This window comes from Thamnophis elegans, chromosome 16 (genome assembly GCF_009769535.1).
Source record: "Thamnophis elegans isolate rThaEle1 chromosome 16, rThaEle1.pri, whole genome shotgun sequence".
In the NCBI taxonomy this organism is placed as follows: domain Eukaryota; kingdom Metazoa; phylum Chordata; class Lepidosauria; order Squamata; family Colubridae; genus Thamnophis; species Thamnophis elegans.
In genome coordinates this window covers 2,834,728-2,852,363 of record NC_045556.1, presented here as the reverse complement: position 1 = coordinate 2,852,363, position 17,636 = coordinate 2,834,728, and the positions used below count along the sequence as shown (strand labels likewise).

The window sequence follows — 17,636 nt, the reverse complement described above, 5'->3', positions numbered from 1 at the left end:
AATTCCCTGCCCTCGCGAGGAATTCAGGTAGTCCTCGGGCCTACGGCCGGCCGCTAAACCACCATTCAAAATTGCAACGGATCCCCAAAAGCTACACCAATCCAGTGAGGTCTGCAGGTTTCCTCTGCCCTTAAACTTCACACCCCGGGAAATAGGAGCCCTCAACGGTTGTCTGTGTCCATTTCCTTCCCTAGAATTCTCTGCCACTGGAAGGGACAATGGGTACAGGAAGTCCCCCACTTACAACACTTCGCTTAGGGACCGTTGGAAGTTTCAACAGCCCTGGAAAAAAAGGACCATTTTTCACACTGGCAACCTGTTTCCCCTGTGGTCATTCGGTCAAAATTCCTCTAGCTTGGCCCCGGAGTCATCTCTATGACGGTTGTAGTGTCATCTGATTCCCCCTACTGACCAGCCAAGTCAAAGATTCACTTAGAACCGAGGTGGCACAGTGGTTAGGGTGCAGTACTGCAGGCCACTTCAGCTGACTGCTATCTGCAGTTCGGCGGTTCAAATCTCACCGGCTCAAGGTTGACTCAGCCTTCCATCCTTCCGAGGTGGGTGAAATGAGAACCCGGATTGTTGTTGGGGGCGATATGCTGACTCTGTAAACCGCTTAGAGAGGGCTGAAAGCCCTATGAAGCGGTAGATAAGTCTAACTGCTATTGCTATTGCTATTAGCAACCGGGTTACCCATTAGAGAATGGCAGGGATTCACTCAACAATGAAAAAGTCGTAAAATGGGAACCGTAACTCCCTGAATGAATTTCTCACTTAGCAAACCTAAATTTTGGGGCTCCAGTGGTGGTGGGGGTTGGGGTGTCTTAGCCGAGGACTTTCCTCCAAAGACAATGAAGACAAAAGTCTCTTTATCTCCCAGGCCCCCCAGATTTTATTCGCCAAACATTTCAAACCCCCCCAATTCTTTGGAGACCAAGAGAAGGAAAGAAGGAATGGATAATTACAGCAGGTCAGAGGATATGCAACACAAGCGTCCCAAGGAGCCATTTCCTGATTAAGGCCATGTACGGCATCCGTCTCTGAGTCCCATTTACTACGGAGGAAACCTTTTTTTTAAACAAAAACAGGTTTGGGTCAGTTTGGACCCCCCGAACTTCCATCTTCCAGGCACAAATCAAAACACACAAGTGTCGTTTCCACAAACTGCTTGGATTTCAAAGAGGGGTGTGTGTGTGTTTGTGTGTGTAAAAAGTAACTCTGGATTTACTCAGGGGAGTGCAGAGGTGGGTGGTTTTAACAATGTGTGCCTATTACCTGTAGGTCTATACACAAGTAATCCTCGACTTACGACACTGTGTTTAGTGACCATTCAAAGTTACGACAGCACTGGGGGAAAAATGACTTCACTCTTACAACCATTACGGTTGTAAGTCACGTGATCAAAATTCTGAAGTCTGGCTCGCATTTATGACAATTCCGTGTCCTGGGGGGTCCTGTGATTCCCCTTTAGCGACCTTCCTGAGGTGGCTCAGTGGTTAAATGCAGCACTGCAGGCTACTTCAGCTGATTGCAGTTCTGCAGTTCGGCTGTTCAAATCTCACCGGCTCAGGGTTGACTCAGCCTTCTATCCTTCCGAGGTGGGTAAAATGAGGACCCGGATTGTTGTTGGGGGCGATATGCTGACTCTGTAAACCGCTTAGAGAGGGCTGAAAGCCCTATGAAGCGGTAGATAAGTCTAACTGCTATTGCTATTGCTTCCAACGAGCAATTTCAATTTCAATTTTAATGGATTTGTATGCCGCCCAATCCCGAAGGACTCCGGGCGGCTTACATTAAAAAAATTTAAAAAATATTAAAAGAGTTTAAAATACAAAACAAGGCGAGTTAAAAAGGACACAACATGCACTCAATCTTAACGGGGCTGAAGAGCAAAGTCGACGGGGGAAAAAAGCAAGTTCGCTTAACGACCGTATTGCTAACTCAACTGCCAGCGATTCGCTTAATAACTACGTCAGGAAAGGTCGTAACGTGGAGGGGGAGGGGAGGAAACTCACTTGACAACCCGACTCGCTTGGCAACTGAAATTCCGGGCCGGGTTGTGGTCGTTAAGTCGAGAACTACCTGCAACAGACCTCAGGAGTGAGGATGGTGTTGCTTGTGCCACTTCCACGAAAGAGCCATTCTGGGTGTGCAAAACGTTTTCATGCCTTCGACTTCCATTTTTGCTCTCTGTTCTCTTTTGTTTTGCACCAGAGGCCACCGAACTTGGCAACTTTTAAGACTTGTGGACTCCAAAGCTGGCTGGAGAATTCTGGGAATTGAAGTCCACAAGTTTTAAAAGTTTGCCAAGTTTAAAGACCTCTGCTTTGCACAATCATATCCTCTCTAGAGAGAGGGGGGGAAAGCCAACAATAACAACGATCCTGAACTGGGTTCAACCTGATTTTGACCCTTTTCCGGAGGGGAACCGGGAGCTGCTGGTGCTGGACATGATCTGGATAAATAAGTGTGTGATTTTCCAGAAAATCAAGCCTGAGAAAGAGGGGGGGGGGGGGAAGGAAGCTGGCTGGAGCGAAAAGCTACATTTCCTTTGGAAAGTAAATTCTTTTACTTCCTCTGTAAACAACAAGGCTCGAAGCTCTTCTGGAGGAAAAGAATTCCGCTCGTCAAAATGTCTTTTGTGCAACGATTCTCGGCCGATGGGTCCTTGCGATTGGACGGGGATGGGTGGCGAAACACACCATCCCAAGCTTTGGTCACGACAGGGATGCAACCTTCCCTTTCGACGCCCGAAGTTTAGCATCGTGAAGACGACGGAGAGCACAACAAGTCAACGGGGAGAACCTCCCAAGATCCACCACTGAGGAGAAGACCTCCCTTCCCCAGAGGCAAGAGAAGCAAACGCAGTCGCAGCGGAGGGCACGGTAGCGTTGAGGGCCACCCTGAGCGCAAAAACATCTGGGCGGGCTTTGCTAGAGGCTGTCGTATCTCCTCAGCGTCTCTTCGAGCTTCTGGCTGACCCTCTGGTAGAAGACGATCTGCTCCCGGATGTAGGACTGCATCATCTTCTTGAAGTCCAAGATGCGCCTCTCGTGGAAGTGATTCATTTCGGCTTGCAGGGCGAAGCCAACCACACGACAACGCTTCCGGATCCCGTCAGCCTCCTCCTGGTCCATTTTCCCTTCGTCGCTCATCCGCTGGCTCTCCTTCACTTTGGCAAACGCACCTGTGGGAGGGAAGCAAAAGGACAGCCTCAGCGAGGTTACCAAGCCCTCCGGAGATCAAACTGGAGAACGTTGAGTTGAGCAAGCAAGTTCAGGAAAGGCTATTCCAAAATGGAGAGAACTGTGTTAGTCAGAATAACAGAGGTGGAGGGGACCTTGGAGGTCTTCTAATCCAACCCCCCCCCTGCTCACACAAGAGACCCTAGACCATTTCAGGCATACAACTGTGCAAGCTCTTCTTAAAAACCTCCAGGGCTGGATCAACATCTGGAGGGAAGTCCTTCCATGGACAGATTGTTCTAACGTCAAGGAAGTCTATGATGGCCAATAGTTAAAGAGAGGTTCTCTAAGCACCTCTTGAGGCCTTGCATTTCTTGAGCTCTCTTCAAAAGCTAGGAGTGGATTTTGGGGGGGGATGAAGTGAGTTGTCGCTCACAAATTGAACTTGATGGGAAATATGCAATGAAACTTCTGGTTTGTGGTCTCTGGGGGAAAGACCTGGATTTTATTCAGGGGCTGGAAGAGTATCTGTTTATAATTCATCGTCACCACCTTCATCCATCTTATTTCATTCTATCACGCCGAGGAATTTGTATTTAATATTTCAGTATTTAATAAATTTATAGGCCACCCAATCCCGAAGGACTCCGGGGAGGCAGACAAGTTGTCCTGCTCCCCCATTTCTCCATGTCTGCCCAAGTAGCAATCATGATTGTCTAAGGACAATTCTCAGTCATCCAGGTCCATAGCTGTCCCAAAGGTGCTTTTCTAAAAGGCAATTAAGACTCTCTTTTCTTTTTTCCCTTGAAAACTTTTTGCTTCTCGTCCAAGATGTTTCTGAGACCCAAAGAAGCTTCTTGGATCAGAAGCAAACCATTTTCAAGGGGGATGGGGGGACCCAAGTCCAGTTGCCTTTTGAAAATCATCTTTGGGACATTCGTGATGGTCTTTATTTCTTTGGACAGTCAACCCAAGTTTCTTGGGTGAACCCATTTATGGTGTCATGTACAACATGCCAGCTACATGTTTGGACCTAGGCTTCCTGAGGCAGTAAAAACCACACGCTTAGTCCCAAAAAATCCTCTTTTTTCTTTCAACGGCTATGAATTATGTTCATTCACAGCCCGTAATGAGTCACAAATAGTTTGTAAAGAGTCCAACAGAAGTCTGCCAAAGTCTTTCGGGATAAGGCTGATAAGCACCCACCTTTATCTCCCTTGAAACGCTGCCAGAGACCTAATTGCCAATTAGCTTTGAGCACAGAGTCAAAACGGAGCTTCAGAGTTTAAACCAACCAGAACGAACAAAGTTGCTTCCTGCAAAGGCTCATGTCTGTTTGCTCCTCTTTTACGTCTTATGGGAGGGGCCAATCACCTCCAAGCCTTAATCCCGAGTCGCCCCTTTTGCCTTAATTGTTCTTGCCTTCTGGCAGCTCTGCGCATGCGCGCACTGGGAACAGGCTCCCCCTGTTCCTCTGCTTCTCTGAGGCTCTGGAGGCAGCACATAACTCCCAGATGGCTCTGGCCTCCTCTCTGCCTCTGACACAGAGCCCTCGTCCGAGCCTTCCCCAGACTCCAGGACTGGACCATGTTCCTCCCCAACCTCTTCACTGTCCAAATCTGCTGCCAGCTCCACAGGCCACCGGCAGACCATAACACTACATCTCAACCCAGCCAACTGTGGTTTGTTTCATGAACTACGGCTCCTCCAGAGCTGCAACCCTTTTATCTTGCTGACGTTCTCACCATTCAGGCGTTAGGCAACGGCGCCTCCGTTGCTACCTCCACTTGCCTGCCTCGAGGCCTGCAAAGATTTGCTTTCCCCAGTGATTCAGACTTTTGGGAGAAAAGAATACAGCAGCCAGGGCCAACTTCACCTTGAATGACAGGTGTGGCTTTGGCGTTGCGCGTGAATCACCAGGGAGATAAAACCATGCCTGCCAAACAACCTTGTCCCCAGGTCCCCCTTATGGAATGTGCTGCCCAGGGACAGGTGGCAAATTCTATCACACCTGTCCAAATTTCAAACCATTCTGCTTTGGGGAGAAAAAGAATACAGCAGCCCATGTCATTCATGGATTTTTTTAAGCCTCAGGGAGCATCTGCTGCACGCACAACAGTTTTCGACAGTTTACGATAGTTTTTTAATGCCTTGGTAAGGCCACACCTGGAATACGGCATCCAGTTTTGGTCGACACGATGTAGAAAAGATGAGAAACACGGCTCCAGCAGAATGCGACCATAAATTCAGCATCAGTGCTGTGTGGATGCTGTTAAGGGATTGTGGCTTAGACACACACATGAATTGTGTCTCTGTTAATATTAGCTTTCCGCTGATGTCCGGGGACTTGAGCCAGTGAGATAAGACACTTGTGCGGCATGGCACAGAAAAACGTGCAGCTCTGCTGAAGTGGCCCTTTGTGTGTTTTGAATGGGGCAGCCTTTTAAATATTAACCGTGGTTACGTATTGAGTGCGGCACAAATAACCCATGCGCAGAATTGGGGAAAAGGAAGTATCCCATCAGAGTTAGGCATAATTAGAAAAATCTTGGCCTGCGCGGAAGCAGATAGGCTGACCCTCGAATTGAAAAATAAAGGGAAGTCGGAATATTATAAAGTTTGGGACAGATTTTATTATTGGTATAAGGCAAGACGACAAGATTGGAACGAATTGTAAATAATGGGATTGGATAGAAGGATAATACATGATGTGCTAAGTAGATGGACAGCAAATGGATGAAATTATGTGCATGTATTGTGATTGTATGGCCATAACAGCTTCACTGCGCTGCACTATTCTAAATGTAAAAACAATAAAAACATATTTTTAAAAAGTATTTTTTTTAACATAACTATTATTTTTTTTGAGTTTCGTTATATTCCTTCATTGATTCTTGTTTCTTTCCTCCATCCACCTATACCATTTATCCCATATCTGGTAGAATTCTGGTTCTTCCTTCCCCTGGATTTCTTTAGTTAGTTTGTCCGTTTCAGCACAATCCATAACTTTTCTTATTGTTTCATCTTCGCTTGGAATTAATTTGTTTTTTTTTCCATTTCTGGGCAAAGGCAATCCTTGCCGCCGTAATTATATGTAGTAGTATTAAAATACTGGATTTATTTTTTGCATTTCGCAGACATTATTCCTAATTAAAAAGAACTTCAGGTTTCCAGTCTATTTTAACCCGTTATTGCCTCCAGCCAATTTTTGATCGTTTTCCAAAAAATTTTTAGCCTCCTCACAGGTCCACCATAAATGGCAATATGTTCCGTGTATTGATGTATTGCAAGAGCCGAGGTGGCGCAGTGGGTAGAGTGCAGTACTGCAGGCCACTTCAGCTGACTGCTATCTGCAATTCGGCGGTTCAAATCTCACCGGCTCAAGGTTGACTCAGCCTTCCATCCTTCCGAGGTGGGTGAAATGAGGAGCCAGACTGTGGGGGCGATATGCTGACTCTGTAAACCGCTTAGAGAGGGCTGAAAGCCCTATGAAGCGGTATATAAGTCTAACTGCTATTGCTATTGCTATTGATTCGCATTTCCAACATTTTGGGGAGGTATTTGTTAAGATTTTAGCTAACCTAAAATATTAATTGTGGCCACCGGAGCTTCCCTTGGTCACACGGTTAAGGTCAAGGCAGATGGTTGTCTACTACAGATATTAAATGAGGCACGCAAGGAAGTGCATGGCAAAACCCTTGGGCCTGATCTACCAAGTTATAGGTCCCAATCCAATGCCCAGATTCCTAATGGGGAGAGGAAGGGAGTTGTTTTCCACCTTGTAGAAAAACAGGAGAGGCATTTCCAACTGAATTACACACAGATTTGCATAAGTATTGCAGGCGCCTAGATGAGGAAGGAGCCTGAATGATTTCTAGCATTGCAATGGAAATGTAATTCGGGTTTATTACAGTGCTACACAAAGGGAAGGGAAGCAGCATTTTAACATCTTTTTTAAAAAGAACTCCTGGGTAATTCTGCAGCGATTAGGCTGGGATGGAGGAAAGATAATAGGTCTTGTCTCTCCTACAGCAGATTAAAAAGCAGAGGCCTCACCCTACCAACAAAAGTGCGTATAATCAAGGCGATGGTTTTCCCCAGTTGCAATGGATGGCTGTGAAGGTTGGACCGTAAGGAAGGCTGAGTGCCAAAGAATGGAGGCCTTTGAACTCTGGTGCTGGAGAAGACTCCTGCATTGAGTCCCTTGGACTGCAAGGCCATCCAACTGGTCAGTCCTAGAGGAGATCAACCCTGGCTGCTCTTTAGAAGGCCAGATCCTGAAGAGGAAACTCAATGACTTTGGCCACCTAATGGGAAGGAAGGACTCCCTGGAGAAGAGCCTCATGCTGGGAACGATGGAGGGCAAAAGAAGAAGGGGACGACGGATATATATACTGTATGTGTAAAGGTAAAGATTCCCCTCGCACATATGTGCTAGTGGTTCTCGACTCTAGGGGGCGGTGCTCAACTCTGTTTCTAAGCCGAAGAGCCAGCGCTGTCCGGAGACGTCTCCGTGGTCATGTGGTTGGCATGATTCAATGCCGAAGGCGCACGGAATGCTGTTCCTTTCCCACCAAAGGTGGCTCCTATTTTTCTACTTGCATTTTTTACATTGCTAGGTTGGCAGAATCTGGAACAAGTCGCGGGAGCTCACTCCGTTACAAGGCCCTAGAGATTCGAACCGTCAAACTGCCAATTTTTCTGATCGACAAGCTCAGCGTCTTAGCCACTGAGCCACCGCATCCATACATACAGTACATATGTATGTATGTATGTGTGTGTGTGTGTGTGTGTGTGTGTGTGTCTACCTACCTACCTACCTACCTACCAGAGGTGGGTTCCTACCGGTTCGCACCGGTTCGATAGAACCGGTTCATCAAATCTACCGAACCGGTTAGAAGAGGTTCCACCAGTGGACCCGGAAAGCAGGCCACACCTACAGAAGAGGTTCCCAAAAATTTTTGAAACCCACCACTGCTACCTACCTACCTACCTATTCCTGTTCCAAGCCTTCTTTATCCTGAACAGAACAATTTGTAAAAAAAAAAATCTGGGAAAAATTGCTCCCCTTGTCTCTCCAAAGATCCAGGATTTTTCCACTGGAGAGGAATTCACTCCATCCCTGCAACCTGCAAGGTTTTTTTGTTTTTTGCAGCCAAGATAATCCTTCCGCTTCCCTCGGGGCTCCATGTGTGGATTTAAGAAGGTGGACATCCCTGAAGCCGCCCAATTAAAGCCGATCAAAGCTCTCCTACCTGTCTGTTCCGAGATGTATTAAGAGCACCGCTCTATCTTTAGAGACAGCCTTAATCTCTGGCGCTTCTTCCTCTTAACCTCCGGCTAAAATCAGCCTTTGGCTTCAGCCGGTTCGACCTGCTCAGACAAGACTCACTTGCTCACTTCCTGGTTGGAGAACTTCGCTCCGGGCGGCTTCCAACCCGCTAAAAAAAAGTCCATGGACAAAGCTAACCCTTGTAACCCTTGTACAGCCCAGTACCGCCGTACCGGTAGTAGCCGGGTACCAATACGGTGGCTTGTTTGGCCCACCCACCTGCCCGCGTTCCATGGCTGTTTAATAACGCGACCGGCCCACTGAGCATGCGCGCAGAGCGTGTGGTGCCTGCGCGACCACAGGTGCGTGCGGAGCATGTGCCCGTTTAGGACGCCCGACCCCATGCGCAGCCACTCAACCATCCACCACGTAGGTGCCCAGTCTCAAAACTTGTGGGCTCTTCCAAAGCGGACGTGCCAGCTTCTTCTTCTGCATTGCCATTCTGAGGTTCCTCCTGGCCTTCAGGTTGGTGGCACTGGGGCACTGCCCTCAGTGCCACCAAGAGTACTCAGAGTACTCCACCCCCACCCCAGCACAGAAACCCCTATGGAGATGGCTCAGGGGCGTCTGAGGGACCCCCCCCCCTGCCTCTCTCCTGCTCTCTCTGCAGGGAAGCCTGGATGACTTCCCTCCATCCTCTCCTTGCAGAGATGTGGCTTCCTTTGAAGGCTGCTTGGCCTGAGCAGGATCACGACCTCAAACCCCCCCCCCCAGGTTGCTCCGTCCTCTGCTTCCCCAGGGATTCTGTCTTGCCTTATGGCTGAGTGGGGGAAGTGTGTATATAAATAAATGTATGTATGTATGTATGTGTGTGTGTGTGTGTGTGTGTGTATGTATATATATACACACAGACATACATACATACATATACATATACATATACATATACAAGTGTATATATATGATAAAGGAGGAGAATTGGTCTCCGGATACGCTTCAAGGCGCTAGTCGTCACTTATAAAGCCCTTCATGGTATTGGACCTGGGTACTTGAGAGACCGCCTGCTGCCAATCACCTCCCAAAGACCCGTTAGATCGCACAGGGTCGGCCTCTTCCGGGTGCCATCTACCAGCCAATGCCATCTGGCTACCACCCGGGGGAGGGCCTTCTCTGTGGCAGCTCCGGCCCTTTGGAACGAACTCCCCGTGGAGATCCGGACCCTCACCACCCTCCATGCCTTCCGAAAAGCCCTTAAAACCTGGCTGTTCCGACAGGCCTGGGGCTAATGAGCTTTTGTCCCCCCTCGAATGGTATGGTTGTTGTGTGTTTTAAATTGTGGTATTCTTTTGTTCGTCTTCTTTTTCCTTATTTGTACCCCCCTCCTTTGACTTGGGTTGTGAGCCGCCCTGAGTGCCCTTCGGGGAAAAGGGCGGCATAGAAATATAATAAATTCAATTCAATTCAATTCAACCTTGTGGCTTAGTGGTTAACACAACTGCTTAATATGTAATACAGCACAGGTTCAAATCCCAGTAAGGGTATGGCTAGCTGATGAGAGCTAAATAGCTTGAAATAGATCTATACTAGTCTCCCTTTATTTATTTATCACACAAATGCAACACACACACGCACACACACACACACACATACACACACACACATATGTATGTATGTATGTATGTATGTATGTATATATGTATGTATGTATGTATATCTGCATGGCTGTTTGTGTGAGTCTCCTGTCTGCCTGTCTGTCATCTATCTACTATCGTCTAACTATCATCTATTTATCTCTCTATCTCTATCCATTTATCTAATATGTCTCTTCTATCTAGTATATATCATCTATTTATCTATCTATGTATCTATCTATTATTTATCATCTCATCTATCTATCCATCCATCCACCCACCCACCTACCCATGCATCCATCCATCCATCCATCCATCTCTCCATCTAATCTAGCTAGTATCTATCATCTACTATCTATCATCTAATTATCTCTATCTATTTATCCACCCGTCGGTCGGTCAGTCTGTCTGTCTGTGTCTATCTATCTATCTCTAACTTTCTATCATCTATCTATTTCTGTCTATCTCTATCTTTATATCTATCTACCTTTTACTTACCTACCTGTCTATCTTCTATCTCTGTCTGTCTATCTCTACCTTTCTATCTTTCTACCTATATACCTACCTACCTGTATCTATCTAATCTCTGTCTATCTTTCGTCATGTTATCACTATTTGTGACTTCTCAGCAGCTTCTAACAAGCTAACAAGTGAATGGGGGGACACTCGATTCGTTTAACAGCTGGGTGACTCACTTAACAACTGCAGTCATTCACTTAACAACCATGGCAAAGCAGATCATAAAATCAGGCCCGACTCACATATCAACTGCTTTGCTCAACCAAGGAAATACTAATCTCAACTGTGGTAGTAAGTCGACGGCTACCTCTCCTATCAGCTCCTTCTATTCAGCTGCTCTCTGCTTACTCACAGGCCCATCCCCCTTACTTGCCCCTACTCGTCTTCCCCTGTAGCCTCCTGAACACCTGGGATCCCTTCCCAGCACTCCTCCTCCTCCTCCTCCTGTGGGAACCAATTGCTTGTCTTTCTCACACACAGACACACAAACACAGCAACTGCCGCCTGAGCCCTTGGAAGGCCTGCCAACCACCTGTGGCCTCCCAACAGGTGAGGCCAGACCAAGGATGCCCCCAATTATCCAAAGACAAGGATGGATGCATGCCATCACATCCTTGGAGCAGAGGTCACCAACTGGGGGTCCGCAGAAAAATTATTTGCCTCTTTTATGTTGCATTAAATACTATTTATCGATTTAAACAGTTCGTATTAGTGGCCCGCGGGATTTAAAATCGAGAATTTAGTGGTCCCTGAGGTCCGAAAGTTTGGTGAACCCTGATTTGGAGTCCCCAACGGACTTTCTCCTGGTTTACCTGGATTGGTTTACCTTTGCAGCAGCCCCCACCCCCACCCCCCACTTCCTATCGACTTTAAAATGAAAGAGGTGGAGCACACCTGGGAGGCATGACAAAGACATGGTGTGATCTCCGGGTGACTGGTCTGTGAGATCAGCTTCTTCTTGTCCTTCTTGGTCGATTCCCTCCCTCTCTTCCTCCCCCCCTCCCTCCTTTCTTTCTCCGTCACTGGAGGGGTTCAAGAAGAGACAACTACCTGTCCGAAATAATCCAGGGGTCTCCTGCTCGAGCGGGGGAGGAGGGGGTGTCAGACTAGAAGACCTCCGAAGCCCCTTCCAGTTCTTGTTATTCTGCTGTCCCTCCTTCCTTCCTTCCCTCCCTCCCTCCCTTCTTTCTCCATCACTGGAGGGGTTCAAGAAGAGACAACCACTCATCTGAAATAATCCAGGGTCTCCTGCTCAAGCGGGGGAGGAGGGGGTGTCAGACTAGAAGACCTCAGAGGCCCCTTCCAGTTCCTGTTATTCTGACTTCAACTCCCAGCATTCCCCCAGAGGCTGCTGCCTGAGCCCTGCGCATTGGCAATTGCAAAAGGAAGACTCTCTCTGCCCTTTGCCACCGGCATCCCTTTTGCTCCTTGCCCTCTCCTGGGTGGTGTGTGTGTGTGAGAGAGAGAGACAGAGAGGGGGGGAGGGAGAGGGAGAGAGGGAGATGGGGAGGGAGGGAAGGAAAGAGAGAGGGGGAGGGAGAGAGGGGGGGAGGGAGAGGGAGAGAGGGAGATGGGGGGAGTGGAAGGAACGGAGAGAGGGGGAGCGAGAGGGGAAGACGCGGGAGACGAGGGGGAGAAGAGGGAGAGGAAGGGAGGGAGAGAGGGAGGGAGGAGAGAGGTAGTAGAGAGGGAGGAAGGGGAGAGGGGGAGGGAGAGGGGAGGGCGAGAGAGTGAGAGGGAGCGGAGCGGGGGGAGAGAGGGAGAGAGGGGGAGGGAGAGAGAGGGAGGGAGAGGGGGAGAGAGTGGGAGGGAGGTGAGGGAGAGAGGGAGAGGGTGGGAGAGGGAGAGGGAGGGAGAGGGAGGGAGGGAGAGAGGGACGATGAGGGAGAGGGGAGGTGAGAGAGAGAGTGGGGGAGGGAGGGAGAGGGAAGAGGGGGAGGGAGAGGGGGGAGGGAGGGAGAGAGAGGGAGGGAGAGGGAGGGAGAGGGGGAGAGAGGGAGAGAGAGAGGGAGAGGGAGGGAGGGAGAGAGGGAGGGAGAGGGGGGAGGGAGGGAGAGAGAGTGGGAGGGAGGGAGAGGGAGGGAAGGAGGGAGAGAAACGTTGGCTCTTGCCTTTTGGAAAGTCCTCAAAAGGACTTTCCATGAGATGAAAGGCCAAGAGGCTGCCAGAGGAGCCGACAATCCTGGCTCCAGCCTGCCTTCAAACCAAGGAAGGCAGCCCGCTCAACCTCTCTGCCCTTCCCCTCCCCCCCAAGGGGCACGCCACGCAGGACAGGTTCTGCCGCATTGCTATCTCGGTCCTTCGGGGCCAAAGAAAAAGAGAGAGAGAGTAGGGCCTACCTTTCTGGAGATGGATGATGTCTGGGAAGTTGGAGAGGAGTCCCTGGTATAAGGAAAGGCTGTCCAGCATGAGGAACAGGTCATTCTTGGGTTGCTCGGCAAACATCTCCCCCACCATCTCGTAGGTCTTGCCCGTGTGGGAGATGGCATTGTTGAGGGCGTCGAAGCTGTAGGGTGGGTCCATCTGGAAGGCTTGGCTGACCGCTTGAAACGCGTTGCCCAGTTTCTGGAACTCTTTACGGAAGCCGCCGACATGCTTCCTAACCAGCTCGGAAGCTACGCTGGTCAGCTGCAGGACGCTGTCGTCCATCTTCTTGCTGAAGGCCTTGAAGGTGTCCACGCGGTCCTCCACATCCTGCAGGTCCTGGTGCTCGGTTGGGATCTGGAGGGTCAGGAGGAAGCTGGCCCCCACCATCTCATCCTTCTCCGCCCGGCGCTTCCCCATCTTCCACTGCTTGTTGTCGCCGCAGCTGAGGAAGTGCTGGAAGCCCTCGTACTGGGAGAGGGCCGGGTGGCTGGTCATATGGTCCATCCACAAGATCAGCCTCCGCTTGCGCTTCTCGATGAAGTCCTCCCCGAAGCGCCCCGTGGCCTGCTTCTCCGGCAGGTGGGGCACCGAGACGACGGTGAACTTGTGCAGCAGGCGGTTGTAGAGCCAGTCGAAGTGTTTGTAGCGCCGGTAAACCGGCGAATGGCCGTTGCTGGGCGTCAACCGGTAGGAGATGTAGCTCTTGATGCCTTTGAACTTGGTTTGCTTGGTGGGCTCTTCCACGGAGCAGAGGAAAGGGTGGGGGTTGGACCGCCACTGTGGGCCTTTGGAGCCCATGTCTATGTAGTAGGCCTCCGAGATCTTGCCCATCATGGGCACATCCCCCAAAACGAAGGCCTCCACGCCGGAACGGACAAAGCTGGAGAAGCGGTTGAGGTTGCGGCTCACCACGCTTCCTCTCTTGGAAGACCCGATGCTGTCCTGCCTCTCCAGGGACGGCTTGGGACGGCCGCCGCCGTTGTTGGGGTGAGCGTAGGGCCTGGGGCAGGACAGGGTGGGTGACGGGTGCCCGTTGGTCCCTGCCCCGCTCCTGGGCTCCTCCACCACTGTGCTTTCGTCGTCCCAATCATCCCAGTCATCGTCGTCATCTTCAAAGCTGCCCTGGTGGGAAATGCCCGGGACGGACGAGGGGACATAGAAGGAGGAGCCGTTTCCAGGAGACCCAGCGGGGCTGTTGGTGTACGTAGAGGAGGACCTGGAGCGGAGGATCTCCACGTAAGAGGCGGGGAACAGGCCCGTCTCCCCGCGGGAGTTGGTGCCTTGCAGCCATCCGTCCAGGGACTTCTCGTTGAAGAGCGTCAACTCTTCATTCTCGCGGATGCTGATTTCTTCCTTGTTCTCGCTCTGGAAATCGTAAAGCGCTCGGGCTCGGATTGCCATGGGGGTGTCCGGTGAGGCGGCTGGGTCTCTGCCCCCAGCCCCCCCACCTCCTGGGCGCTGTTGAAAAGGGGCCGTCCCCAGGAAGCTAGCAAGGCCCGCAGCAGACTTGGCAACGGCTGGAGACAAAGAGCAGAAGAGGACAATCTCCGAAGGACAAAACCATCTGGTGTTTTTTTTATAGAAGGAGGTCTAAGACGGACAGTCGTCGCCTTCCCAATCAGCGGAGGGAGGTTAAGAATGGGGCAAAGCCAAGCGCATTCTCCTGGGGGTCGCAGATCTCAGGCGGGGGGCAGGAAAACCAGGAAAGGCTCATGACTATAGCCGTATCAAAGCAGCCCAGGGGTTATCCATCCTCCTCAGGTCTCTTTTTGGAAGACTGAAATTATAGGTCGGAATGAAGCATCTTGATCCGAAAGAGGTTTGGTCTGTGCTTTTTAAATCGGTTGGCTCTACAATTCAGAGAAGGCGTGGATCTTTTTTTTTTTTTTTAACAATAAAAAGAAATAAAAAGAGCAATTCAGAACTTCTCAGCCTTCCAATCCAAAGGGAACCAGGAAGAAAAGTCTCCACTGTTATAAACCAGAAATGTTTTCTTTGCAAGGCTGAATCCCGGTCGGATGGGATTGGAAACCCACCAGACTCCCTGAAGGGTGGAGGAAAAATGTGAAAACGGCTACAAATCACTCCTCTCTGTCCAGAGGTCACGCCTCAGTCCACACACACACACACACACACAACAAAGTCCACGTGAATCTGTTGTTGCTGCCTTTCCACAGGACACCCCCTTGTTGTTTTGTCCACTCCACAAAAAAAAAGGAAGAGAAAGGGCGGGGGGGGGGGGGGGGAGAACAGGAAAAACAGCCCCCTAAATAGAAAGTTTCACCTCTTTGCAGGATCTGAAACTTTGGCACAAGGAAGAAGACTCTCCATTCCACCCCAAAGCAAGCAGAGAGTGCGCCCAGGAAGGGGTCCTCCTCCCAGCCCACCGGAGCGCTCTCTCCAAACCGATTCAGATCCACCAGCCAAGCGTAAAATCCCTTGCGGGGCTCCGAAGATGTCTCTTTTGTTGTTCGCTCGCTCTCTCCCTAGTCGATTTCCAGCGGTTCAGAAACCAGGACAGCGGTCAAAAGAGATCGCCCACAGGGTAGATTTAGAAGAGGGGAAGAGAGAGGGAGAGGGAGAAAGAGAGAGAGAGAGAGAGAGAATCAGAAATAAAGAGGAAGAACGCGGGTCTCCTGCCCGGGAGCCTGGATTTCTGTGCGCCCGCTTGATTTCGCAGCAAAGCCCCGGGAAAGCCGACTGCGCGAGGAAAAGGAGGAGGGTGGAAGGCCAGGAGAAGAAGGAAGGACACCCATCCACCGCAGAGCTTGGAGAGGTCGGGAAGAAAGTTTGCAAGACTGGCGGGGAGACAGCGGAGCCCCCTTTTTGGAGAGGCGCGCGGGGCCGTCGGGTATCCTGGCAGGCGATCCAACCGGTTCAGCCGCCGCCGCCGCTTCGGAGAGAGACGAGCGACAGCCCCGGGGACAAGGGACAGGGCGCTGGGCAAGTCCCTCCTCCGGTGGCGCCGGGCGGCCGAGGCACCTAGCGCGGTCCGGGGGGTCCCCTCGAGCGCAGCCAAACGGTCCTCGCGCAGAGGAGGCAAGCGAGCTCCTCCGCGGCCGCCTCGCTGGGGCTCAACGCCCGTCCGCCTCTCTGCGGGGCTGGCAAGGGGGGTCCTCAGCGGCAGCCGGGTCTCTCGGGAGTGGGGAGGGTGGCGCAGATGGCCTCGCGGGGTCCCCTCTCCTTCCGTAGGGTGGCGAGACCACAAGGCTCGGGTGCCTCCGCGCTGCTTGGGCGCAGCTCACCCGCCGGGCTGTTCCATGACGCACGGGCGCAGCTGCTGCAGCGGCGAACTTTTGCCAAAGGCGCCGGGCGCAAAGCGACCCGCGGACGCAGCAGGCGGGCGGGCCAACCAACCTGCGGCCGCCCTCTATTGGCAGACTACGCGGAGGGCGCCGCCTTGACGCTCCGGCTCAGCCCTGGCACGGATAGCCGGCCCCCTGAAAGCCTCCGCCGCCGGGATTGGGAAGGCGAGCGGCGCTTCCAGCCCTCGGTTGTCTCTCTCTCTCTCTCTCCTCTCTCTTTCTTTCTCCCTCTTCCTCTTTCTCTCTTCTCTCTCTCTTCTTCTCTCTCCCTCCCTCTCTCTCTTCCTCTCCCTCTTTTTCCCCCTTTCTCCCTCCCTCCCTCACCCTCTCCGGGTTGTTTTGATTGCACACGCGGATTTGGGGGGGGGGGATCAATAGGAAACCATTAACCCACCCACCCCCCGACTCTGGTGCAAAGCCGAGGATGGCTGCTGAATTGCAACTGTGTGAAATGAGGTGGGGTGCATGGTGCTTGGTTTGCTTGCAGATGTTTAATCGTCCACCAGTTCAGAGGGTATCAAGCCCCCCCAGTCATCCTCTTCCTCCCTTCTCCTTCTCTCTGCAAACCCCCATCTCCTCCTAGCACTGATGACATTACGGTGTTGGGTCATGGGACGTCTGCAAGAAAACAACCAAGTTCAGAGGACACCACAGTCCTCCTCCTCCTCCACCCTTCACCATGCCCCCCCATTCCCTAGTAGCATTGATAATGTGCCTTAGTTGGGTCATGAAACGTCTAGAAGCAAACGACCAAGCTCAGAGGACCCCACAGTTCAACCCAGAGCCGCACTTATGCTCTTCTGTCGGGTGTGACATAATGAAATTTGGGTCCAGGATCCTTTAAGACTTCGCTGCATAAAAGCAGGGATTCGAAGCATCTCCGTGTTTCTGCAACTTCGCTGCTTTAAGAAGGATGGACTTCAACTCCCAGAATCCCTCAGCAAGCCAAGTCAAGCCTGGAAGCAAAACCATGCTGGCTGGGGAATTCTGGGAGTTGGAGTCCACCCCTCTTAAAGCAGCCAAGTTGCACAGACACTAATAAAAAAATTGGAAAGCTTGGACTGCAAACCTCATTTCGAGGTGGATAAACGCCACACACACACACCACACACACCACACAACCAAGAGGGGGAGGTTGCTACATGAAAGGGGAGGGGCAAGCTCCAGTTTTAGCCCCGCCTCTTCATCCGCGCATGCCTCCAAACCCGGCTTGTCGCGAAGCCAGCTGGACGTTCCGTTGAAAGGTGCGCGCATGCGCCGCTCGCGAATTCCAAGCGGTGGGAGGGAGGGAGGGAGAGAAGACAGAAGAGGAAGAGGCGGAGCGGCCCTTCCGGAAGCCCCGCCCCCTCCTCGCGCG

General features: G+C 51.3%; 1 protein-coding gene across 1 annotated transcript; it reads right to left on the bottom strand.

Moving 5' to 3' along the window:
- Nucleotides 1-1,801: 1,801 nt before the first annotated feature.
- On the bottom strand, nt 1,802-16,342 carry SNX33 (sorting nexin 33). Its single transcript, XM_032232694.1, has 2 exons — nt 12,947-16,342; nt 1,802-3,187 (listed from the first exon to the last, which is right to left on the bottom strand). The coding sequence occupies exons 1-2, from the start codon at nt 14,373-14,375 to the stop codon at nt 2,934-2,936; spliced, it is 1,683 nt and encodes a 560-aa protein (XP_032088585.1). The 5' UTR covers nt 14,376-16,342; the 3' UTR covers nt 1,802-2,933.
- Between the last annotated feature and the right edge of the window lie 1,294 nt (nt 16,343-17,636).

Excerpts from the sequence above, each read along its gene's own strand:
- SNX33 (XM_032232694.1), bottom strand. The coding sequence starts at position 14,375 with ATGGCAATCCGAGCCCGAGCGCTTTACGATTTCCAGAGCGAGAACAAG. Across the intron at positions 3,188-12,946 it reads CATCATCCATCTCCAGAAAG|GTGCGTTTGCCAAAGTGAAG; the intron begins GTAGGCCCTACT and ends TCCCTCCCACAG.